At 38.8% G+C, this 27,720-nt stretch overlaps 1 protein-coding gene across 1 annotated transcript; it reads right to left on the minus strand.

Moving 5' to 3' along the window:
* Window positions 1-724: 724 nt before the first annotated feature.
* On the minus strand, window positions 725-26,699 carry LOC140143596 (uncharacterized). The gene is made up of 12 exons (XM_072165408.1): window positions 26,681-26,699; window positions 25,875-26,065; window positions 25,291-25,305; window positions 24,522-24,651; window positions 23,001-23,169; window positions 19,383-19,489; window positions 5,709-5,794; window positions 4,669-4,732; window positions 3,593-3,669; window positions 1,644-1,734; window positions 1,257-1,306; window positions 725-823 (listed from the first exon to the last, which is right to left on the minus strand). The coding sequence occupies exons 1-12, from the start codon at window positions 26,697-26,699 to the stop codon at window positions 725-727; spliced, it is 1,098 nt and encodes a 365-aa protein (XP_072021509.1).
* Between the last annotated feature and the right edge of the window lie 1,021 nt (window positions 26,700-27,720).

Raw genomic sequence — 27,720 nt, forward strand, 5'->3', positions numbered from 1 at the left:
CCAAGTGACACTTTGATGCTACATGCCAATGTTAAATCTCCACAAATGTCCCTCTTCCAAAAGAGTGAAGATATTACCTGTCTGTTGACATGTTTCTCTGTGTTACTTTTTTTTCACTCTAATTTCCTTCTATAAAATTTCATCTTGCAAACAGTTTCAGTTGTTGTGTATGTAATGTATTACCTGTTCAAAACAGCACCTGGCAATTTGCTGTACAGTTGTTTGTTTTAAAGATTCTATCACCCCACAGATAAAATATGTATGTGACCCATTCTGACAAAACAAGGAGCAAGTGGCATTTTTGACATTTCATGACTTGAATAAAAATGTAAGCATGGAACAATAAGCTTTTAAATGATACCAAAATTATATACATAGCATAGCATCAACACTTTTCAAGATATGGATAATTTTGCAAATGATCCCTTAATATTTTTGTCAAATTGCAATTCTGAGTATGGGCTAATTAGTTTCCTGCTTTACACAGAATTGAATAGGAATTATCATAGTTCAACTGTCAATTATTGATTAAATAAACCCCCTTTTAATAAGTAATTTCAAGAATTTGAAAGTCCACTTAGTCCCAAGGTCAAATACCATGAATTTAAGAATTCCAAAATTTCATTTTTTATGGGTCATCTTTAAAGGCCTATAACTCAAAAACATGCCTGGCGACTTGTTCCGGGTTTTGTTGGAGCTTGTCACATATTTAGGGCTTCCTTTATTAACATCTTCTATGTAATGCATATACCTCGTTTGGATCTGCATCCTTAAAATCTTCAATTGGGGTTTCTTCATCCTTTGCAGAGGTAGAAGCACTTGCCTGTTGCAAAATAAAGCCAAATAAGGAAATATATGCCTTATTTCTATTTTTTAGATGCAATAATTTTCAAAAACTTTAATTCTACCTGGAATTTTTTTATTCAGGTGGTAACAATTTGACAGCCTTGTTCTGGTGATGAGCATTTATCTACTGATCATAACCAATCTTGATCTGTCTTAAAGTAGGTTGCTCCAAGATATGTAGCATGAGTCATTCAGTTGGCAGGGCACAATTCTTAGGCTTTGATTGACCTACTTTTTTTAACAAAGGGGCTGTTCCCGGATTTTGACATCAAGGGGTTTGTATGGGCTGGAGCACTGCATCCGTATCAGCTCTCCCAGTGACTCTTTGAGCTTCTTTGATGCCAAAATTAAATAAATAGCTACAAACTGTCACTCTATCTTCCAAAAATGAAGCATTGCTTCTTACTTACCGTCTTCGTCTCAGACATTTCTTTGTCCTCGTTCTTCTCCACTTCCGATCCTGTATACAAAATAATAATAGTAAATTATATATCTCATCACTAACAACATTTGTAACAGTTTTTGTTTCTTTCTTTTTTGGTAGTTCAATGCTACGGAAATGGGGATCTTATTGCTCTACTGATAATCAATAGTTGTAATAATAATTGAACATTGAACTATCCAAATAAATCTACTCCAGAAAGTTACAAAAGGGGTCTCTTGAATTGGCTCACATCTGAAAATGGATTACCTGGTGGTACTTAAGCATGGTTCCCAGAAGATTGAAAATTGGGAAGGGTTATTAGTTTAATAGGCCAAAAAGTTTTGTCACATCAAATATGTTTGTGGCTGCATACCTTGTTCTGAATCTGTGTCTTTGTCCAATGGTTCACTTATTGGTGCAGTTGACTGCACTGGAGGTTTTGCAACATTTGATGAATCAGCTGTCTGCTAGCAATAAAAACAAACATAAAATTACATTGATATCACTAAAGCTCAGATTTTTGGGGATTAAAAAGTAATGTGATTTAACATGCGACACATGTGACACATACCAGGTGATATGATGTAAGAAAGTGATATATATTGTCCACAAATAATTACACACGTAATACATCAATCTTGAGTTAGGTTAGAATACATTGTTTAGCTTATGTGTGAAAGACCCCTTGACCATTATTTTAAAGGTATAACACATTCAAATAGGATTATAAAGTTCCAATAGTAAAACCCTGCTCTTTTCAAAACTGACTACAAAGGAAATAATACTCTCATGGTTCATTTAGCAAAGTCTAAATACAACGGTCATTCAAAAAGTTCTACCTCAATCATCACATCTCTGTTATCTTACGTGCCAGGATATTGAAATTGCCCATGCTTATACTCTTAAATCTTGGCAACAAAATAAAAGTTATTTGATTAAAATGTGATTTATGGTTGTTAAGATGTGTTGGTTAAAAGTGAATACAGATTTGGTACGACGGAAACAGTCTGAAAAGAAAGGCTAATTTTGATTAAAAAGATCGCCAGCATCTATCTGGAAATCATTACAGATTTATTTCTGAAAATGATTAAATTGCTATATTTTTGTTAAAGTAATTTAAACATTATCTAATGCTTGCAGATAGTACAGTTTTATGGAATATTGTGAATTTTGCACAACAAAACCGATAAATGTTCAGAATAGCCCTTGTATTTACCAGGTTCTTGACTTCGATCAGGTCAGTACTTGCTGGTTCAAATCATATTAATTGGTTTATAAATTAAAATCAAATGAGTCTTATGCACAGATTTTGTATTTCGTAATTATATACAAGGTTATTAACAAACTGTTCATCTTATTTTCACATTAAGATGCATCCATTGCTTAAAATAAGACATAATTACGAAGTACCCTTCAACGTGGTCTAGTCGAAATCTGGCAAATTTTACTAACATTTGTGTGTCTGTTGATACCTTCCATATTTTCCACTCATATAAAACATGTTTCATTTTATTGAAGAGATTCATCAGGAATACAGTTATCAGATTTCAAAGTTTTCATAGTAAAAATTCCAATAAAAAACTCACGTTTTCCATACAGTTTCGACAATCCTGTATGTTGCCTTTCTCAATGGTATATGCCATTTGATCCCTTGTTGGATGGTATGACGTCATCGGAAGATGATGACGCCCTCAAAATGTTTCATTTTGTTTTGAAGTCCCAAAGCATGCCAGGGAGCTCAAATAGGACCAAAATTTTTATCCTGAGTAAGCAGTTGGACAGCCACATCTTGAAAACATTTTTATGGACATTATCCAAAGCTACGATATGATGCTTACTCAATATTTGGCTTTAGTTTTTAACCGTTTCCGATGTACCATATCTTTATTCGCTTAAACCAATATATCTTAACAACCAAAAATCACATTTTCATCAAATAATTTCAAGTAGCTGGCACGTAAGATAACAGAGATGTAATGATGGAGGTAGAACTTTTTGAATGACCCTCGTACATCATACGGTGAGCATATGTCTGATAAATTAACACTTCTTTCAAAGCCAATATACCCCAGCTACTGGCCATTGATGAGAATTGAACCCGTACCAATGTATATGTTACATAATGAATTTGAAACAAAATCTGAAAAGTCAATAGCAGTTTGAATTTGTCAGTCATTGATTTCTTAATAATCTCATCACACTCACTCACTCAAATCCTACATGTACCATATCACTTATATATTCAAAGGAATACATTTCTCCTGAACTTGACTAAAAAGAGTTAAATGACTACAAATCATTATCTATTAAACTTTGACTCACCATGATTTCCTTTTCTTTATGACTCTCTTGTTTTGATTCCTGTGGAGGTTGTCTGCCATCTGTATCCGAAGGTGGGCCTGTATGATGTATATTTAAAATCAAACCAACAACTTTTAATAATCTGCAAGATTCCTATTTGATAGCGGTATGTCAGCCTCAATAATACATTTTATTCCATGCAACAGAGATTTGGCTATCATATAGCCTACAAGTCCAAATTTTACTAAGAATTTTATGATTGCAAAATGTATATGTAAACAAACTGGATATATGTACTAGATATTATACAGAGTTAAGAGTATAGAGATATATTTCCATTGCCATCAACATAATTTACTTTCCATTTGAGTTGTTGAATCACCCATATTAGATCAGGTAAGATTATAATGTAATCCATATTGATGCCATGATTCAGTAAAATGTGCATATATATTATATATATATATAGCCTGCAGCAGAGCATCCTGCTCATTGTACTATTGGATATTACATATTACATTGTCTATTTATAGCCTGCACTATTGCATATTATACAAATATTGACTGCTATGAGGGGCATGGTTAAAATTATAGGCCCAAGGTGATCTCAAAACCATGACTATGCCCCGAGGCGTGGCAGGGGCATAGTCATGGTTTTGAGATCACCGCTGGCCTATAATTTTAACCATGCCCTAATAAAAAGCAGTCAATATTTGTTTTATATCTCCAAATCTTAAGATTCTTGTCATCTGATTGGTTAAGCATCGATTTTGGGAAGAGAAATTAATAGTTTCAAAGCGAACGGCACACAGATTACAATCTGCGATTTATGCGTAATTATAGCGCGTGAAAACATTAACGCTGGGAAAAAGCGGCGCGGTTTGATCGGAATACGCCGCGACCGGTCCATAGTTCATTTCCATGGACCGGTCCATAGTTCATTTTGCGGGCATAGTTAATTCAATGACTGCACTTTCAACCAATCAGATGACAGGAATCTATATATGAGGTATATAATACATATTACATATTACATTGTCTTACTAAGAGCATCTTGCTCATTGAACTATTGGCTATTACATATTACGTTGTCTTACTTGGCGGTGTTCCTGCAAACTTTGGTGGTAAGTGTTCTTGTTCTTCCTCGGGGACAGGAGTTGACTGTGTGGTCAAATAAAACAAAAGGAAAATGCTGATAAACTCTCTTTGCAAGAGATTTAAAAATCAAAGGCTCTCAAAACCCTGCATATATTGTTTTAAGGGGTGGTGCAATAATTATGTGTATCCCAGGGTGAATTGGGAGGTGGAGCAAGCAGTGTTTGGAAATTTAAAAAAAGGGGGAGGCAAAGATTTTTGGCACATCGTAATTGGTGCCAAGCAATTTTTAGCACAGATTTTTGTGTGTGGCACCTTTTCGATACTCTGCCCCCGAGAACAAGTGTACCCTGGAGGTATGCTTAATAAAGGGTATTTCTTGATCCACAGCCTCATTCCCCCTTACTACAAAAAAGTTGAGATTTTCATACCATCACACACAGGACTGTAAAATGTTTGTGTGCATAAACTTTTCTTGCAGATTCTATCATTTTGACAAAGATATTGTCCAATTTGTATTTCCGAATCAATTAACATTTTGGTAAGAGGGTGCTAAAATAACAAAATGCCCCTTTAATGCACAGCCCCTAAGAATTTCAAAAACATTTGGAAGTTGGCAACTTATCCAGAAAACTTAATATATAACACTACTGTACAATTAAAGTTGTCTTACAAATTAATAGATTATCCCCATGTCATATCCTTAGTCACTGACTAATGTAAGAGCACTTCACAAAGAATGACTAACCCCAACTCCTTCTCTGGTTTTTGCCTTAGTGTAATGAAAGAAGGGAGGAAAGAAGATGAAGAGGAAAGTTGTTTTCCCCACCTGAGAATTGACCCATCAACCCCTCAGGTGCCAACCAGGAGAACAAGTATAGCCACACATGTGACCGTCACCCGGCCAACGATTTCGGGCATATATGCAATTTGGCATGATCACACGCTTCGTGCTGTATGGTTTTGTATGGTCTAGTAACGTTAGATAAATACTTAGATGTAGATTATTACTCATTGGATTCAATTCTGTTTTTTCTCCTACCTTATCATCCAAAGTCGGATCAAGTTTCCTTGCAGCAGCATGCGCAACACCCCAGTCATGCTTTTTATCAAGTTGTTTGATATGTTCTAAAGTAAAATGAAAATTCAAAATAAATAACACCTAATTACATATATGCATGCAACAAGATGATATCTGTTGTTGTTTGGTTTTTCTGCATAAACAAGGAAATCTATCATTAAATAATTATATTTTGAAAGTTCAATAACTATGAATATCAAAATGAACAATTACAAAAACCATGAAAAGTAGTTTAAGGAACTGTTTCTGTCTATTAGGTTGTAATCTTACAAAGCCTATCATATACCTTATTTGTAGCTAGCTGGGTATGGGAAAACCTTCTTTGGGTCCTTTAATTTAAACGCTGGACATGAATCAAATTTTTGGTACATAGTACCGGCTCAGTAAAGTATTAAGCAACATTGTTGTAGCAAAATATATGTCCTTGGTGAGTATTTTAATAAATGTCCATTGCAATATGGTGTTCCCCAGGGGTCTGATGCAGGTCCACCCATTTTCACGGCATATGCTCAGCCAGTTTCTGAAATCATCAGGCTCCATCATTTTGCATTTCATATCTACGCTGATGATACTCAGCTTTATGTTAGTTTTAATCCCAAGTCACAGGAGGATATGGCGGCTGAGTTACGATCATGGATGCTTGAAAATAAGTTGAAGCTAAACAACTCAAAAACCAAGCTTTTCTTGATTTCTTCTCCTAGATGTGCAGCTGCTATATCCCACCTTGACTTGAAAATCGGTGGATCTGTAATCACACCCTCTGCTTCAATCAAGAATGTGGATATTATTTTTGATAGTGGTCTCACCATGAATGATCAAGTCAGTGCCCTGTGTCACAGTGTTAAATTCCACCTGCGTAATCTTACAAGAATATGCTGTTATATTGATCAAACCACTTGTGCACATGCAGTGAGATCTTTGATCCTTATTTCTCGGTTGAATTATGGTAACTCTCTGTTAGGTGGCCTTTTAAACTGTGGTATGCAATGTCTCCAAAAGCTTCAAAATCATGCAGCGTGGCCCATTTTCAAAGCAAGCACAGTACTGCGCCTTTGTTGCGAGAGTTGCATTGGTTGCCTGTCAAGCAGAGAATCGATTTCAAGATTTTGGTGCACGTGAACAATTGTCTTCATGGTTCATCGCCAAAATATTTGCAGGACCTTCTTCACAAGTACAGCTGTAGCCATGGTGTGCTTAGGTCTATGCAAGATGTCACCCCAAACAAAATGATCTTATCTATATAATAATACTGGTAGTCTGTGACTCTGTGACTATCTGTGCCTCTGTCTGTGACTCTGTCTGTCTGTCTGTCCACCTATTTTCTCGGAGACTAGGGGTCGCACGTTCCTCAAGCTTGGTGGGTGGGTGCATCTTGTTTATTTTGGTTAGTGGGTCAAGGTCATCAGAGGTCATCCAGGGGTCATCTGAGGTCAAATTACTAAAAACTGTCGTATGGGCATGAAACTTGGTGGATACAGTCAAGATTTAGAGCCAAATTTTTGGAAGGTCATCCGGGGTCACCCAGGGGTCATCTGAGGTCAAATTAGTAAAAATTGTTGTATAGGCATGAAACTTGGTGGGTACAGTGAACATTTAGAGCTAAATTTTTGGAAGGTAATTTTGGGGTCATCCGGGGTCACCCAGGGGTCATATGAGGTCAAATTACTAAAAAATGTCGTATGGGCATGAAACTTGGTGGGTACATTAAACGTTTTGAGTCAAATTTTTGAAAGGTAATTTTGGGGTCATCCAAGGTCACCCAGGGGTCATCTGAGGTCAAATTACTAAAAACTGTTGTATGGGCATGATACTTGGTGGGTACGATCAACATTTAAAGTCAATTTTTTAGAAGGTCATTTTGGGGTTATCCAAGGTCATCCAGGGGTCAGCTGATGTCAAATTAGTAAAAACTGTTGTATGGACATGACACTTGGTGGGTACAGTAAACATTTAGAGCCAAATTTTTTGGAAGGTCATTTTGGGGTCACCAGGGGTCATATGAGGTCAAATTAGTAAAAACCGTCGGATGGGCATGAAACTTAGTGGGTACATTCACCATTTAGAGCCAGATTTTGGGAAGGTCATTTAGGGGTCACCAGGGGTCATCTGAGGTCAAATTAGTAAAAACTGTCAGATGGGTATGATACTTGGTGGGTACAGTCACCATCAGCCAGGTAATCGCACCCAGCCGAGAACAGCCAAATACGGGTAACCGCCTAGTTATTATTTATTTGTAACATTCGGCCGCAGCCAGGCTAATCCCAATAGTGCTCAGAGGCTACTAAATTTAAGGGACGCCATCCGGATATGACGGGACAGGGATATGGGAAGAGGTCCGATTTTAGATGCAGGAGGAAAACCGAGCACCGGAGAAAAACCAGCGAGGACGAGCATGGATCGGCAACCAAACTCACATGTGGCGCCGCGGGGAAGTGAACCCGGGCCACAGTGGTGAGAAGCGAGTGAGAAGACCACTACACTAACCCGCCCTCCTGCATTATTCATACATTTGTGTTTAGTAAAGCAGATCTTGGATTGCTGAAACCAAAAGAATGAAACAAATGGTACTTAAAAGCTAGGACTGCTCCCTTGACATGTAAGCATCATATCACAACAGTATTTTCTAATTGCCAAAGATGGTGCTTTCCACTTGCACAATTTTGAGACAGGCTGTACTTATGCCATGCTGTGTATTTTTTATGTATTTTATATTTTTGTTTCTTTGTACAGCGCATTGGTCCATGGGAAATGCGCTTTATAAGTTTTCTGAAATAATAAATAACAATAATAATAATTATAGGTTAATAAATGCGTATCACTTGTTGGGAGTGAAATTGTACAAAATAATGCATGCGTACTGAGATGTTGATGCGTCTCATGCAGGAGCCCCGAAGGTGGGAGTGCATATATGCATCAACATCTCAGTACAAGTGCATTATTTTGTAAAATTTCTCGAGCAACAAGTGATAAGCATTAATTAATCTATTTCATACACTACTAAAATATCCCGTAATTTTTGCTATTTTTATAACAAAATTGTCACCAAAAATGTTGGAAAATGCAAACAAATATAACTGCATCCACCCGCAAGAAAAATGAACGCGTCCGAAAGCACTGCGCATATTAAGCGGATTGTGCGCCCGTGCAATTATACAATATTCATGCACGGCTAATAATTTATTAATGTTTGCTCTGACTGGTTCTCACTATCTAGGAGTGTATGAATAAATAATAATAACATGCCAAGTATGTTGAAGTATTTAAAAACTTTTTATTTGAAACAAAATTACAGACAATTTTCTGGTATCATGTGTAGGTGCACAACATGATGGCACCTGCGGGAATTGAAGCTAAGTCTGCACAACCTTTCAACAAACCTATCTAATTTCCGAATTTCTTTCAGTAATTCAGCATTATTTGGTATACTAAATACAATTTGACCATCTCTATCAAAGTTAACATCAAAGTACATGTATACATATACGAGGGACGGTCAATAATTTCCAGCAACTATTATGTATCTCCACTCAGGAGTGACCCAAGTAATATTTATTTACAATAGTAACAGCTATAATACCTTCATTTTTCAAAACACATAACAATAACTATCATAGTACTTCTAATTACATAATCTCAGTAGTATAAATTCATTGCTATATGTACACTGAAAATGGTCATCATTAGAGGATATTGATCACCTCTTTTATGTATTTTGTTTTACAGACCGTGATCATTGTTGGTCGCCATTAAAGTTCAACAAATAGACAGCGTTCTTATTTATGATCACGGTCCAATATTAGATAATGTTTGTGCTCATGTAAGTATAAAACACACGATGGAGCTAAAATATGAATTGTTTTTCATAAAATTGATTTAAAGATACAATTCTGACAATTTTCAAGAACATGTCACTGAGGGTTTCTAGAGGGCTAAAGATACTCGCCGTACGTGAGGAGAACACAATGGTCGCAAGGGCACATCTCCATAACATGCGACAGGATCGTGATGAAGCAGTCCGCAGCTTGGGGCTCGACTCCAGGGACAAGCAGGCATTTGTAAATTTATTATTAAGTGCCCAGGCTGCAACACTGACGTCAACTACACAGATGCAATTCTCAGAGATGTTCTGACACGAGGCATTGCTGATCCTGACATTCAACTCGACCTCCTAGGTAGTGAGAATCAAGACATGACATTGGAAGAGGTGTTTCAATTTGTTGGCGCCAAGGAGTCCGGAAAACGATCAGCTTCCACGTTACTCGACTCACATGCAGTTGGCGCAGCAGCCACCAGCACGTATAGGAAGGCCACAAAGCAAACTTTAAGGATAAATATGACCCCTGCTCATACTGCGGCAAAAAGGGTCATGGCAAAAGTTCCCCTGCCACAGCGTCACGCAAGAATGAATGCCCAGCATTTGGACACACATGTGAACTTTGTCATCGTGAAAACCACATGGAGGGTGTCTGCCGAAGCAAAGACAATCCAAAACTTTCAAGACGAACACCCCTAGGTCCTTCGCAGGACAAAGAAAGTGCTGTATTTGATGCTTTATGCACTGTCACTGACTCAGGGCGCCCTGTGACCAGACACAAAACGGTCCCCCTTGACCACCACGTTTACGACAACCTGTCTGACACTTGGCACAAGAAGAGGTACTCACCCCAACCCTATATAGATGTGACCATCAAAGTCGTTCCCAAAGATTACACAGACCTTGGCTTTGACCTATCCACTCCCAGCATGACCTGCCAGATCCCTGCCATGGCTGATACAGGTTGCCAGAGCTGCCTTGCTGGAATAAAGGTCATTCACCGCCTTGGGTTACGTGAATGTGACCTCCTCCCTGTATCCATGCAGATGCACACCGCCAACTATGGAGGTATCAAGATCCTTGGGGCCACTGTACTCCGAATATCAGGCAAGGATGATCAAGGCGTAGTATTTGAAACACGACAGATGACTTATGTCACAGACACCTCTGACAAGTTCTTCCTTAGCAAGGAAGCCTGCATTGCCCTAGCGATTATCCCCGAAACCTTTCCCAAGATGGGGGCGACTCACACTGCACAACAGCCAGATGCCACTGCAGCACTGCAGGAGGACCCCACCATAGCCTGTGACTGCCCAGCGCGCCAAAAGCCGCCTCCTCCCCCACAAGTCTGCCATTCCCGGCCACTGATGATAACCGTATGCAGCTGCAACAGTATCTCCTTGACTACTACAAGTCAAGTGCATTCAACATCTGTGAGCACCAGACACTGCCCCTTATGGACACCCCTCCCATCAAACTCATGGTAGATCCCCAGGCTGAACCAGCCGCACACCACACACCAGTTCCTGTCCCCCTCCACTGGAGAGATGCTGTCAAAGCTGGCATAGACCATGATGTGCAGTTGGGTGTGCTTGAACCTGTCCCTATTGGTGAGCCTGTCACCTGGTGCCATAGAATGGTTGTGTGTGCCAAGAAAATGGCAAACCTCGACGCACAGTCGACTTCCAGGCCCTTAATGCCCATGCCACACGTGAAACACACCACACCCAATCACCTTTTCACCAGGCTAGGTCAGTCCCAAATGACAAGAAGAAAACTATCTTTGATGCATGGAACGGCTATCATAGCGTACCCATCTGCAAAGAGGATCGACACCTGACCACCTTTATTACACCCTGGGGCAGGTACCGTTACAAAACAGCCCCCCAAGGTTACATCGCCTCAGGTGATGGATACACCAGGCGCTATGATGCTATTGTGTCAGACATCCCTAACAAGACCAAATGTGTCGACGATGTCCTGCTTTGGGCTGACACATTAGCTGACAGCTTCTTCCAAGCTGTTGAGTGGCTTGACACCTGTGGGCGGAATGGAATCACCCTTAACCCTGACAAATTTGTTCTAGGTGCTGACACCGTGGACTTCGCTGGTTTTGAGATAACCCCCACAAATGTCCGCCCCTGCAAGAGGTTCCTTCACGCCATACTTGACTTCCCAACACCCACAAACATAACTGACATACGCTCGTGGTTTGGACTTGTCAATCAGGTATCATATGCCTTTAGCATGGCTGATAAGATGCTCCCGTTTCGTCAACTAATGCAATCCAATGCAACATTCAAATGGGATGAGCCCCTCCAGAGTGCTTTCGAGGAATCCAAAGCTGTCATTATTAGTGAGATAGAAGAAGGTGTTCGAATCTTTGATACCAGCAAGCCCACCTGCTTGGCCACAGACTGGTCGAAGAATGGCATTGGTTTTTGGCTGCTCCAAAAACACTGCAGTTGCCCTAACACTGAACCATTCTGTTGTAAGACAGGGTGGAAGATCACCCTTGTTGGCAGCAGATTCACACACCCCATGAATCCCGTTACGCTCCAATAGAGGGTGAGGCCCTTGCAGTCGTTGATGCCCTAGACAAAGCCAGATACTTTGTACTGGGATGTGAGGACCTTATACTTGCTGTTGATCACAAACCCCTCCTGAAGATATTCAATGACCGTTCCCTGGAGGACATACCCAACCCTCGCCTGAAGAATCTCAAAGAGAAGACCCTGGGTTACCGCTTCCGAATGGTCCACATACCAGGCATTCGCCATCGTGCCACAGATTGCCTTTCCCGTCACCCAACTGGAGACCCTGTGAAGCTAAATCTTCCTGATGACATAGCAACCATTGATTCCATGCCCACCTTCTTAGCAGACTCGCAAACCCTCTTGCTTGGCCTACGCACCTCTGCAACACATATCAATGCCATTGAAGAACAGATCTTATCTTCTTCTGTGTACTCCCTGCACACCCTCAACCTCAAATCTGTCACATGGGACAGAGTGCGTACTGCCACAGCTAGTGATGCCAACATGCAAACCCTTGTTGACCTCATAGAATCTGGCATACCGGAATTCCGACATGCACTCCCTGAACCCCTGCGTGAATACTTCAAATTCCGAGACGGTTTATACACAGTTGACGGTGTTGTGCTCTACAAGGATCGGGTGGTTATCCCACCACCCCTCAGAGATGAAGTGCTAGCCAATCTGCATGCCGCACACCAAGGAGTCACCTCCATGACTTCACGAGCGGAGGCATCAATCTTTTGGCCAGGCATTACCCCTGCAATTGCCGCAATTAAGTGCCAGGTGCAATCATTGCAATCGCATCACTCCCTCGAACCCAAGTGCACCACCTACCCCACTAGTACCCCTGATTACCCATTTCAATGTGTTTGCGCCGATTTCTTCCACTACAAAGGTTGCAACTACTTAGTAGTGGTAGACCGTTATTCCAACTGGCCGGTTGTTGAGAGGTCTTCTAATGGTGCAGAAGGACTCATCACTTGCCTCAGACGCACTTTTTGTCACTTTTGGTATCCCGATGAGCTGGCATCTGATGGGGCCCCGAATTCACAGCGGTAGCTACACGTCAATTTCTTCAAGACTGGGGCGTACATCATCGCCTTTCCTCAGTAGCTTTCCCCCATAGCAACTGCCGTGCTGAGGTCGGGGTCAAGACTGTGAAACGTCTTCTTATGAACAACACCAGCCACAATGGTGATCTTGATACTGATGCATTACAACGTGCCATTCTCCAGTATCGCAATACCCCAGACAGAGATACTAAACTCTCCCCAGCCATGTGTATTTTTGGCCGTCCCATTCGAGACTTCATACCCATACCACCTGGTAAATACAAACCCCATGATACATGGCGGGAAACACTAGCAGCTCGTGAAGAAGCTCTCCGCAACCGTCACATGAGAGGGGCTGAGCGCTGGAGTGAGCACACCAAACGACTCCTGCCCCTTGCTGTTGGTGACCGTGTTCGCGTTCAAAACCAGACAGGTCCACACCCCCTGAAATGGGACAAAACAGGTATGATTGTCGAGGTCCGCCAGTTTGACCAGTATGTAGTACGTGTTGATGGCTCCGGAAGGGTTACCCTCACGAATAGGAAGTTCCTCCGCAAATACCTCCCTGTCCAGATACCCTCTCCCCGATTGACAGTTGATACCGACATTGGAGTAAGCCGTCCGATAGTTCCACAACCTGTAACCCCACAACTATGCAACGCATCCCAGCCAACTGCTGCCACCAACAAAAATCCCAGAGGTTCAACCATGACAACTGTTAATCCACCATCACACCCTCCACTCCTATCACCCCCATTAATAGTGGATACAGCCCTGGTCAACCATCCACCATGGCCCAGGACCCTCTTGTCATCGTCACCAACTGCCCGTCCTTGATGACAACCCTGAACCCATGGCTCATCCGCAAGATGCAGGACATTCTCGTCCCCCAGACGCTGACCCTTCGCCAGCAGTCGTCCCAGCTGCTTCCCCCAGGCGTTCTGGTCGGAGTATCCACAAACCTGCCTGGCACTCTGACTATGACATGTGATCCTGCTCCACCAACATCCTTTGACCAGTTGACCATGTTCTTTGTTGTTTAGACAGTGTTGTTCTTCGTAGTTTCAAAACAACAAAAATTTGACAGTGTTGTTCTTCGTAGTTTTCAAAAACAAAACTTTCATAACAAATGTTATTGTTTCATTATTAGTCTTTGCCACACTTTAATGTATGAACATTATGTGCCACAGGATGTGCCACAGAACACTTATGAATAATATGTGCCACAGAACATTTTACACACTATACCAATGTTCAGGACACTTTAATGAACATTAGGTGCCAAAGACTTGGGGGGAGATAGAGGATATTGATCACCTCTTTTATGTATTTTGTTTTACAGACCATGATCATTGTTGGTCGCCATTAAAGTTCAACAAATAGACAGCGTTCTTATTTAATCATTAGCGGGCAATTTGAATTGCCGTAAAGGCAAATGTAAAAACATAAGCAGAAGTACCAATGCAGTTTAAAAGCCTTATTTTTAGTTTTAGTTCACTTGATAATAAAAGAGGAAAATATGTATCCATCAACAGATGAGGTAAAGGACTGTCTTTGAATTTGATCTCCAAAATTATCTCCAAAATGAAACAAAAACAAACATGATGATTGGGATGGTATGATAGATCATAGTCAGTACAATAGAAATTGTTGCAATAAAAATAGAAATGTGCACATGCATCGATGGCATGCATGATTAAAAGTACAAAAAATGTAAGAAAAAAGAAAATTTCATCAAAACAGTGCTAAAATATGATTAAATACAATGTTTGCGGAACAGTAACAGTCTGAGTGATTTGCCTACATCTCATGCTAAAATTAAATAAACCTGTTGATATTTAAATTTCTTATTCAACCCAAAGCCCCTCTATGGGGTGCTAATCTGAGTACATAAAGAGAATTTAAAAACAAAGGGTTCAATAAGAAAGAAACATTTGTGAATTCACCACTGGGACCTCCCTTTTTAATAATCAGTAGTTACTTAATCAAACCAGGTAGTCCCGTAAACAGATGCATCGGTAGGATTGTAGATCAAATTATTTAGATTTTGTGTGACAAATCCAATAAAATATACTCACTGACTTGAGCTTTAGCCATCCAGGCTGATGGCTTGATCACAAGTGATCTGGTCCACTGCATTTCCCGCGGTGTTTGGATGCACTCTCACTCCTCGGGATCAAAGTTTGTTTCCAAACATCGCTGGAAATGCAGTGGATCATATCAAGTGACTCAGAGAAAAAAAGGTAAATAATTTGATCTACAATCCTACCGATGCATCTGTTTACGGAAGTCAGAAATCGTTATGGACAACCGGCAGTAAAACATATACGTGACCTAGAGAATACAGAGAAAAAATTGGCCTGGCACCGTCAACATTTAACATTCACCCACCGCTGTAAGGATAATGGCATCACGCCGTCAAGCCTCAAAATTAAGCTGCCCGATCAACACGGAAAAAGCGAGGAATATCATCAAGAAAGCGGAGAAAGGTCTAATCGGTGAGCGAATTCGTGTAGTAAACAATAAAATTAGAGGTTTACAACGAAAGCGAGAATCACAGAAAAACGATCTAGAAACACTCAACATCGACCCGAGGTCATCGGCCATGTTGAATCTCACTTGGATACTGAAACGAAAATCAGTCGAAAACAAAACCAAAGAGAGACATAAGGAAAAGCTAAACCATCTCAAAACTAGAAATGAAGCCAGTAGTAAGAAAGCAGGCGTTTCAGAACCCGACCTAAGCGGGTCCCAGTTGAAGAAATGGAGAGAAAAGTGGGTCAAAAACATTTCCGATAAACCCTTATCGGATCCACAGCAAAAAGTTGCTCATGCGTGGTTTGAATTTTGCTGTGTCAGTAAACAAGATCCCACCACGAAGAATACATCGTCAATCGGCGTGTGAATCGGCGTGTAAGAAATTGCCATGGGAAGAAGCACAGAGTCTTAGAGCAGAGGTAGTTGGTACCTTGAAGTCGGCAAAACTCCCGAAATCCAACATTACAAAGGAGGAGAGAGTGGCGTTAGGTGAGCTTAAGAAATCAAATGATTTGTTAATAATGGGTGCTGACAAAGGGAAGTGCACTGTAGTTCAGACCAAAGATAATTATGAACAGAAGGTTAATGAGATGCTCAGTGATCAAAACACCTATGAAAAACTGAGCAAAGATCCCACGCCTTGGTACAAAAGAAAGTTGGTAGACATCATGAAAAGGCTCAAATCGGAGGATAAGATCGACGAAGGTCAATACAGATTGTTATACCCCACAGCTGAAAACACCCCCCGGCTCTACTGCACCACCAAAATTCATAAAAGCGGGGAACCCGATCCGCCCCATAGTTGGCTATACAGGTTCAATTGGCTATCAAACCTCTAAAGCATTAGCTGAAATTCTCGCTCCATTAGTCGGCACCTCGGAACACCATGTGGTTAATTCGAAGTCCCTAAGCGGAGGAGATGATGGGGATATGCATCGACGATGGTGATATTTTTAATTCACATGATGTCGTTTCCTATTCACCAACACTCCCATAGAAAAATGTCTTGACATCATCAAGGAACGGCTAGAGAATGACAAAACACTCAAAGACAGAACAAAACTAAATACGGAAGACATCATCGAGCTCTTACAATTTATCCTCACAACCACATATTTCAGCTTTCAGCGGACAAATCTTTAAGCCAGATTTTCGGTGCAGCCATGGGAAGTCCGGTCAAGCGCAATCGTGGCTAATCTTTTCATGGAGTGGTTAGAGAAAGAGGCCATAATGACAGCACCACTAGATTGTAAGCCAAAGTACTGGAGGAGATCGTTGACGATGTTTTAGAGATCATTCAGAAAGATACCACACTCAAGCTTACAGAACATCTCAACACCATCGACCCTACGGGCAGCATAAAGTTTACCCACGAGGAAGAAGACCAGGGGAAAATCCCCTTCCTGGATACTCTAATAGTTCGCAGGGAAGACGGTTCTGTAAAAATGCTCGTGTACCGTAAAAAGACCCATACGGATCAGTATCTTAATTTCAAGTCTCAACACCCACTCCACCAGAAGCTCGGTGTAATTAGAACGCTCATGGACAGAAAGGATAATATAGTGACGGAAGAAGTAGACAAAAGGGAAGCAGAAAGAAAGATCAAGAACGCATTAATGGAATGTGGTTACCCCAAGTGGGCGTTTGACAGAGTCAAACACCAGATGGAAGCGAAAACCAAAGAGCCAAAAAAGCCTAAGAAATCCGACGAAACACCATCAAAAGGTATGGTCATGATCCCCTATGTCGAAGGTCTTTCGGAACAACTCCAAAGGATTTTTCAAAAACACAAAATTTCAACAGCCATGCGACCTACAAACACACTCAAAAGCATTCTTGTGCATCCCAAAGACAAGAAAGACATCTCAGAAACCAGTGACGCAGTTCACGAAATCCCCTGCAAAGGTTGTGATAAGTCGTATGTGGGAGAAACAGGAAGGCAATTAGGCGTCCGTCTAAAAGAACACCAAAAAGACTCTGAAACGGTCAAAGACACAAAGTTCACCAGAGCAAATAGAAAAGCGTCAACATCGAACAACATAAGTCAGCGATCACAGATCACGTCGCCCAAGAAAATCATGTTATCAATTGAGAGGGGGCCAGCATACTAGACAAAGACTCAAATGCTGTTTCAAGAAGAATCCGAGAATCAATTCAGATCCGCAAGAAGGGGGCTAATGCAATCAACCGCGATGACGGCTCTTTTTCTCTGAGTCACGATATGATCCACTGCTAAAACAAACTTTGATCCCGAGGAGTGAGAGTGCATCCAAACACCGCGGAAATGCAGTGGACCAGATCACTTGTGATCAAGCCATCAGCCTGGATGGCGAAAGCTCAAGTCAGTGAGTATATTTTATTGGATTTGTCACACAAAAATCTAAATAATAAAATAATAAAAATCAAACCAGGTAGTATTTGTTAAATTTTGTTGTTGATTAATCTTGCTATCTCTTATTATGTAAAGAACAATGGGTGAAAAAGCCAACTCAAAATTGGAGATATTCAACACAATCCCATATCTTTAATAACTAGAGCGATAACCGCACCATAGCTGAACCATGTGGCTTTGGCAGTATATTGTGGTAGGCCTATACCTACAATTGAAGCATTTTGAAAACTTGACCTTTGACTCCTTTATTGCCCCTTAATGACCTTAAATGAATTTTAAAATATTTGCAACAAGTTAAGAATGTCATAAGAATCATTTCGTTTAAATTTCAGCCCAATCGGAGCATTTTGAAAAACTTGACCTTTGACCCCTTAATGACCTTAAATGAATCTTAAAATGTTTTTGAAATGTTTAGCATGTCATAAGGATCATTGCATATAAATTTCAGCTCAATTGGAGCATTTTGAAAAACTTGACCTTTGACCCCTTTATGACCTTAAACGAATTTTAAAATATTTGCAACATGTTTAGAATGTCATAAGGATCATTGCGTTTAAATTTCAGCTCAATTGGAGCATTTTGAACAACTTGACCTTTGACCCTTTAGGACCCCTTAATGACCTGAAATAAATTCAAAAATGTTTTAAACATGTTTAGAATGTCATAAGGATCATTGCATTTAAATTTAAGCTCAATCGGAGCATTTTTGGTTGAAATGACCTTTTTTGACCCCTGTGACCCCTGCATGACCTCTGACGTTTGGAAATATTTTTATTATATTCTTTATGTTTTTCTCTTTCATATGACACCACTCATGGGGTCATACCTTCGTGGCATTTAGAGATATGTCCATTTCAGACCAAATGGTTAGTTAGGGACCTAGTAACCTAGTAACATATGCAGTTATAGGCTGATCCATTTCATGGTTCAGCAAAAATGGTAGGTCTAAAATGAGTATAGCATTAACCTTGTGATATCGGCCTACCAAATTGCAAAACACTGCCAGATTCCATACTTTTATTCTCCAGATATTTGGAATTATGTGACATTATACCTCAATCTGGTTCTTTATTTCTCCACTACTCTTCACCTTAAATCAGACAGTGTCCATATGCTATTGTGTTTATGCTAATATCATTACGTAATCAAGTATTCAACATCGCTAATACACATTTTGAAAGACAAGGTACATAATTAAATGTCATCAAAGTCATGCTTGAGTGGAGATAAATAATGATTGCGGGAACTTATTGACCATCACCCGTACTTTCAATATCACCAGGGTGTATTCTATATTCTAACCTTTTCGATCACGCTGAAGTGGCTTCCACATGCTGGGGTTTGCAAAGGCTACAGAACAACATTTAGAGGCATCAACACCATCTGTGATTTCTTCTCCCGATTCAAATCTGCAATGATTTGTAAGTTTTGTGTAAATTACTCAGGTTATATTAAACATCTACACACATCACTTCATGTTACTTTCAGTTCCAATGAGTAAAAAATATTCTGCACCCCTTCCTCGTTAATTAGCACCTTGTGAACTTCTTAAACTTGAATCTGTTTAAATGCCCCTTGCAAATGTACTTTTAGTAAAATAATGGTAAAAATGCTAGATATTCTATGGGAATTATTTCTTTTTATTTTGCATCTAAAAATTTAAGTTTAACTCTCAAAATATGGCAATTATTAAGCACCCCTTCAGATGACTTAAGGATGGTCTTATCCCTGGAATATTTTAGTGGAAACTTTTGGGCCTCATAACTTCTAAATTGTTGGTCTAAAGTATATAAAAGTATACATATTTAGAATGGAAATGACTTGATGAATCCATCTGTGAGGGCAAATTTCAGCAAAAATGATCAGTTTTGGAAAAAATAATCCCCAAAATGGGGTTTTTGGTCCAAATATTTTTGGTCACCATAACAAAAAAATGTATGAGTAAAAAAAATCTTTACTTTTTAAAAACTACATAAATATCTACCACCTTTTTTTTACTTTTTTTAAAATTGTGACCAACTCTGACAATTTTCACCAAAAATGTTGAGAAATGCTTAATTTTGAAAAAATATGCAAGTAACATGACACAAAACTATACAGCACACCAGGCCACCATATCCAATCACCAAACCAAGTTTGAAGTTGAGCGCTTATTGCATTTCAGCTGCAGAGTGGATTAATGACAATTTAGGCAAAATATGCAAATAAGCTCAATAATATTCATAAATATGCAAATAACATGACACAAAACTATACAGCACATCAGGCTACCACATCTTATTCCCATACCAAGTTTGATATAATATTGGATGGCTGAGCATGATACCATAACATATCGGACGAGTCATAAAAATATCGGACGAGCCAACGGCGAGTTCGATATTTGTATGACAAATCCGATATGTTATGGTATCATGCGAAATAAGCCATCCAATATTATCATTATTAGGTTTTCTTAATTCTTAATAACCCTGAAAACATAATAATGTTCGTGATCGGTTACTGTGTTGGAGCTGCAGAGTGGATTAATGAATTTGCTTCTGCCTGGACAACTAGGCAGCCAAACAAAAAACAAACAACCACGGCAACCATCTGGATGATAACATAATCCCCACATATGTGTTGGGGCCAATGATTATAATAATAACATCAGAGCAAAGATGGGACAACAGTAAGGCAATTGGACAGTGAAGTGTTCAAGTTCAATTTTATTAAATACATTTAGGCCTTTGGCCCATAGTATTACAACATATTTTGCATTATAAAAAAACAGTGAAGTGGTTATCATGCTGTTCAGTTAAGTACTGGCATATCAACAGACCAACTGCTAATCTTTACTTGTAAATGCTGTGGTCAACTCATCTATAGATCCGAATGACTCAAGTTGTAGCAAACCTACTTTTACAATTGAAGGGGTGGGTGCCCTGGACCAAAACAAGTATATTTAAAGCACTGTACTTTAAATATGCTTTCTAAACTCTTTTACTCAATGTGCGACATTTGGAGCACGATAAAAAGTACCTTTAAAGTACAAATAAAGCACATGACCAGAAAAGTACATTTAAAGTATACTGATAAAAGCACATTTAAAGTACTGTACTTTAATTGTACTTTATACCAAACAAGTATATTTAAAGTACTGTGCTTTAATGATACTTTATACCAAAACAAGTATATTTAAAGCACTGTACTTTAAATATGCTTTCTAAACAACACTCCATGTGCGACATTTGGAACGATGATAAAGTACCTTTAAAGTACAAATAAAGCACAATGACCAGAAAAGTACATTTAAAGCATACTGAAAAAGCACATTTAAAGTACTGTACTTTAATTGTACTTTATACCAAACAAGCATATTTAAAGTACTGTGCTTTAATTATACTTTATACCAAAACAAGTATATTCAGTATACATCATGCACCAGTAAGGTTATAATTGTAAGCTTTATAAGCTTACCACATTTATGGAGCTAATTCTCAAAGCGTTCAGTGGTAACACAATTGTGTTCACAAGCATACGTTACCAGTAACTATCTCCTGTAATCAAGCCTGTATTTGTAAGTCCATTAAGTCCTTCATTTTATATAAATATGAATAGTTTTATACATCCATTGCAATATACAACCTTAGCACAACTGCCACAAGATGGCCGTTGGTATTTTTCAAATCTAGAAGAATGTAGCCATGTGACTTGTACATGTAAACATCACATGACCACATTAAAGCACATTTAAAAGTACACTGAAAAGCACATTTTAAGTACACTTACACTGCTGACAATACCACCAGGAAAATCAGTCCAGGTAAAGTATACATAAAGTACTGATAAAGTATATTTAAAGTACACACTGATGTTCAAAATTTGGTTAAGTCAAAAATAAGTACAATTAAAGTATACTCACTGACACTGGGAAAAAACTAAGTCCAAATAAAGTATAGTTAAAGCATACAAAATTTCACATATTTATCAAAATATTCATAAAGCATAATTAAAGTCATATAAAGCACATTTAAAGTACCTTTAAAGTACAATGTTTTTCCAGGATATGAAAAATAAGCACATTTAAAGTACACTTTATACGTTCTTATTACCTAAAGTATAGTTAAAGTACCCATAAAGTACAGATAAAGTACCTTTCTAATGTGCTTTATTTGGTCCAGGGCATGTAATATAGTCCTAACCCTCACCTTTTTTCGGTGCACTTGTTACTGGTTTCAAATCAATTGCAGTTAAAACATATAGATTGGACAACTACTTAATCCATTTTTATAAAAAGTAATCATTATATTGTACTTAAAATAATGTGAAATTTTTGCACCAATATGAACTTATTGGCATGATTACAGCTGTGTCATGTTCCCTGTTTTTCTTCAAAAAAGAAATGTGGGTTAGCACTATATCGCCACCAACTTTAAACCTGGGGTCTTATCTATTAACAACAATTTTGATCTGAAATCATTGAGAACGTGTTTCTTACATCAACAATGAAATAGATTCGGTATTTTTTTCAAAGAAATATTCATCTCATAAGTAGTTCTAGAAACTATAGTGTGGAATTCTTGGGGCAAAAAGTCCTAACGCCACAAATTTAAAAGTGACCGGTTTGTGTGTACTAAAGTATAGGAGTTCTTCAACAAAACAATTGTCTGTTGAAGAACTCCTATACTTTATGCTTATATACTTTACTTATGGAAATTCTCATGTACTTGGTCAAAAAACAACTTATCGTGAAACCAGTAACATGTGTTTTAGGTGGGTTAAGACTTTATTACACCCACCCCTTCAATTGTTAGATTGCTATTAATATATGTCAGTTGCAACTTGCAGAGGGCCGTGCGTTCATTTTTTATCACGAACCTTTAGCTAATGCAATCAATATTTCCTTCCTCTTAAAATAAGAGTTTTATATGTTCTTACTTATCTCTCATAAATGCTTTCACCAAACTTGTCTTTCCAACCCTCTCTTGGCCAACAAGCATCAGTCTTATGCTTCGTATTTCTCTCTTTCCTTCTTTAGATGCTTCCAGATATGCAGCTAATGCACCTTCTCCTCTTAGTCTGATTTCTAGTGGTGTTTCATTATCATCTAGCAAAGAAAATGATGAAAAGGTTATTATTTCACAGATGCAGAAAAAAATAGTGCTGCAATGGGTAGGCTATGTACATTTTGTGTAATGCAGAACATTTACCTACTCTGTTGTACACCTGTCAAGTCTTTCCAATGTCGTAACTTGCATTTTATTTAATTTCATGGAATTTAACTTAATTATTTTATAATATAACTTATTCTTTATATTACACCAATTGCAACTTAATCACCCATTTGACACATATTCTTGGCCGGAGCAGACAATAAGGTAGTATAATTATGTACTATATAAGTGCACAAGGCTTACAATATGGTAGGAGTTATTGAATAAGCCTTTTGCTCAATTTTCCTCATCCTCAGAACTTTGATATCTGCTACCATACCGTGGAATCATGGCATGTTGCCTATGGGGATCGACGCTAAGTCAGGTACCGCGTGAGCAAACTAAAAAATAGCGCAAATAGCGCGAGCATACACAAAAGAAACTTTGCACGTATGATGAGCGATGTTGCCAGGTCTGAACGCTGTGCCAGCGTCAGCTGAATTCGAGTACGCTTAGAGGGCACAGGCATGGAAAATTCCAATCTGTGTGTTTATTAATCTAAGTCTACTACATTGACAAGAAATAAAAGATCATCTCCTCCATTGACACCACTGGCAGTTCTAATATATCATTTATTATTATATGGTCATGGATGTATAAGTGCGTTTGTGTCATAGACCAGACGGGGAAGTCCTCTTTAGGTCTACATGTATACACTAGCGCGCTTGCCTTTTAATCCCAAGATTGTGGGTTTGAGGCCCGGCAGGACCAGAAGTGTCTCGAAGAAGGTGCAGGATACTTCTGTGAGCGGTTTGTGACAGAAATGGTGGCAGTGGTGGACCCATCCATTGGAAAGGGTTAGGCGTTCAGAGGTGGAGCTTTGACACAGAGGTATAAGTGCGTTAGTGTCATAGACCAGACGGTGAAATCCTCTTTTGAACAATACACTAGCGCACTCGCCTTTTAATCCCATGATCATGGGTTCGAGGCCTGGCAGGACCGGAAGTGACTGAGCGGTTTGTTACAATATCATTAATTGGTAGCTCTAATATAGCTCAACCAATTTTGGCCTAAATGCTTATGCAAGAACATCAAGACCAAATAATATGCAAACACCAGCTGGCTCCCATGCATATTACCCAAAATGCACTGTTCTGAGGTTGCAAAAAGATTTATATATATCACTCCTTGTAGAAAACTTGTAGTCTAGCTTTTACAGCTCAATCTTAGTGCTGCTGGCAGTGCATTGTCGTGAAAATGTGAAGGGAACATGTAGAATGTTATGAAAGCAATTAAAAAACCTTACCTTCTGGAGTAATGCTGTCCGATGGGTCACTTGGGTCACTGCACCCTCGCAAGTTCACAGCACACACATGGAACTGATAATCTTTGTCTGCCTCCAGATCTTCCAGGGTATAACTATAAAGCTCAGTATCCTAGTGAACACACGTCAAATAAACTACTATAACATTCACAATAGGTCTATTACGTAACAACAGCACCATCATTTCGTAACACATTAATCTTTTATATGACTCTTGCAATTTGCTGACAATCACATAGCTTTGACTGCATTTGCCAACAATCATATGGTTTTGACGACAACAGTCAATTTTTTGCCGACAAAATTGTGTATTGGGGGTGTCACACCCCTGCTTTTGGGCTATAGCGACACACAGGGATTCACCAATTGCAGAAGATAACTGGGGTTTTTACTATGTCAGTTTGCTAGTTACATAGTTTGATGAACAGAGGTTGAGTCGTATCTCCCAATATATGTCTAGCCCTAATTATCCATTATATTTCTTTTGTTCAAAGTCTGATGAATTGTTGATTATATCAAGTAATGTCATCATTATCTAGGTAATTTGGACAGGTCAAGATAATTGAATCAGTTCAACATACTTTGAACAACGAAATATATGTTTGTATTTATAAACACATCATCTAGCTTGTTGGACATTTCAACAAACTTAAAATGCATCAAAGTTCAGCATCATATTCTAATTATGTGACTGAAATGATAAAACAAGAGGGCTTAAATTAAACATTAATTTTGAATTTATATATCTTACATCATCACTGCAAACCTGAAAATAATATTAGAAAATTTATGCAAATTACATTACCAATGTATAAGGGTACCAAAAAACCCTCTATTGAATAATGCACATTAGTTTGTATTGTGTCGCTTAAAAATACACAATTAGGCATATAACAAGGGAATCTGACTTTGTTTCAAATAAAAGGCAAAGATATTCCAAGGCAAAGGTTCTGGCAAATGATTCTGACAAAACAAGAGCCACAAAGTTTCAACCAGTGATGTTTGCATCTAGGAGATCTATAGCCTACTAGCTACATGTAGCCTAAAAGGGACATATATAGGCCCTCAAAGTAAATGCAAAATGCAGAGTAGAATCGCCTCAAATGGCTCCAAATCAGGGACACTGTTGAGCAACTCCAAAGCAACTAAAGTGCTATTCTTGATACTTACGTCATGCATCTGAAGTGGATGCCTCTGTTCATCAAGCCCTTTGACACAAGGTTTGAAGGAGTTGGGTGGATGACAATAAAGTAAACAAACTCTAGTCTACAAGTTTGTGTTGAGCAAAGCCCATGGACATCCAGGATGCAACATTTGTGTGATCTGTTTACATACCTTTTCACTCACTGACATGATTGGCTCCCACATGCACTGATCCAACTGGATGTCTTTAGGGTTTTTTCTGCACTCAATAGTATAGCCTATAACAGGTGACCCACCATCACTCTGAGGAGCTTTCCAGCTGATTTCAATCTTCTTGATGCCAACATTCTTTACATCAGCTTTGCCTGGTGCATCAGGTTTATCTATAATAATAATAAACAAAGATTTAATATAGCGCCCTATGCAGAAAAGCCTCAAGGCGCTTTACAGAGAAAACAATGCAAAACCTTAAAAACTACCAAAAATAACTTAAACTTACACAGGATACAACATGATAATATACACAAAATACAATAATATTACAATAACAATCTATGAATATTGGTTGAACAGTGCATAGTTTTATTTACAGAAGTACATAATGGTTTTATGCAATAAATGGAGGTTAATAACTGTGCATCGGTTATTTGGAGGGCATTGTGAAAAATCTAAATATTTTGCCTTTGGAACCGAGGGATATTCCGAGGTCCACAGCAAAATGTTTAGATTTTTCACAATGCCCGACATATTACCGATGCAAAGTTATTAACCTCATTCATAACCGTCACATGGTCTCTTCACTGTACAAAAGTTTGCTTAAAAGTTTGTAAAAATAGATGATTTTCACATCTTCCCTTTCCAAAAATCGATCAGGCTAAAACAGGACGACCAATAACAATCTGTGCAAATATGGTAGCGGCATAATCCAAACACGGCAGCCAGCGCCAGTACCAGTTTGCTTTCGGCGCTGTCTGGCGCTGGAGGTTACTAATACTTACTTTTCGAACAATTACGCATTTTGCGGTCAATTGTGAGATATTAAGGACCTCCATTTGCGTTCACGTTTTCACAAATAACTAAATGTAATTGGATCACACGCATCGCATTTATTAATGAGGTTATGAATACATATTACACATACTGTCACATTTGTCAAAGCAGGTGAGGGATCAGGCCAAGTATCTGATCTAAAGGGCCGCTTTTCTGTTTTAATTGTTTTTTATTTGCAAATGACTGAATCTTGAACAATTTGTTTGACAAATTATTTTCTAATAATTATTATTTTTTCATTATTTATATCAATTTTACTGTGTTTGCTCTTTGGATCACATTATGACACACTGCTAAAACCATAATCACTTCAAGGAAACAAGGATACATCACCCATCAAGTTTTGTAGGAGGAGCAGTGGACAGTACCATCTGTGATCAAGCCATATCAGACAAGATGGCATGGCAAAAGGTAAGATATTGTGAGTTAATTTTATAAATTTGATTAGTGTAACATAAAGGATTATGTCTAACATAAAGCATTCAATGAGGATAAAGCATTCAAGGAGTCACTGATGACTTTGGACTTTGTGCGGTTAATACTTATTTTGTTCACAAAGAGTTGCTCAAGCCGAATCCTAATAAGATAATATACCATCAAAAGGACAGTGCAGTGGTAGTTAAAGAGCTATTATCACTTTCATTATTAATTTGTCAGTTTCCAGTAATACTGTTCCAACAGCTCTGAAACTTGCAACCTACTATTTCAGAAAAAAAATAGGTAATTACTGACGAATTCACAGACCATACCTCAACTTCAATTGATAATGTACCTGGAATTTCTGTACAATGGTATGAGAGCAATAAAAAAGAAACCTTGCCTTCTGGGGTAATGCCTTCAGATGGTTGACTTGGTTCACTAAGCCCTAGCTTGTTCCTAGCACACACACGGAATTGGTATTGTGTGTCTCTCTCTACATCTTCAGTGGTACTGTAACTAAATGCAGTAACCTAGTGAAAACACATCAAATAAAAGAATAAATATTATT

The sequence above is a fragment of the Amphiura filiformis genome, unplaced genomic scaffold, assembly GCF_039555335.1.
Source record: "Amphiura filiformis unplaced genomic scaffold, Afil_fr2py scaffold_24, whole genome shotgun sequence".
NCBI classification, from domain to species: domain Eukaryota; kingdom Metazoa; phylum Echinodermata; class Ophiuroidea; order Amphilepidida; family Amphiuridae; genus Amphiura; species Amphiura filiformis.

What these genes read in the sequence shown, in the direction of transcription:
- LOC140143596 (XM_072165408.1), bottom strand. An exon ending in AAAGCATTTATGAGAGATAA is followed by an intron (nt 19,490 to 23,000) that starts GTAAGAACATAT and finishes AAATCATTGCAG; the next exon opens with ATTTGAATCGGGAGAAGAAA. An exon ending in AAATGTCTGAGACGAAGACG is followed by an intron (nt 824 to 1,256) that starts GTAAGTAAGAAG and finishes ATTTTGCAACAG; the next exon opens with GCAAGTGCTTCTACCTCTGC.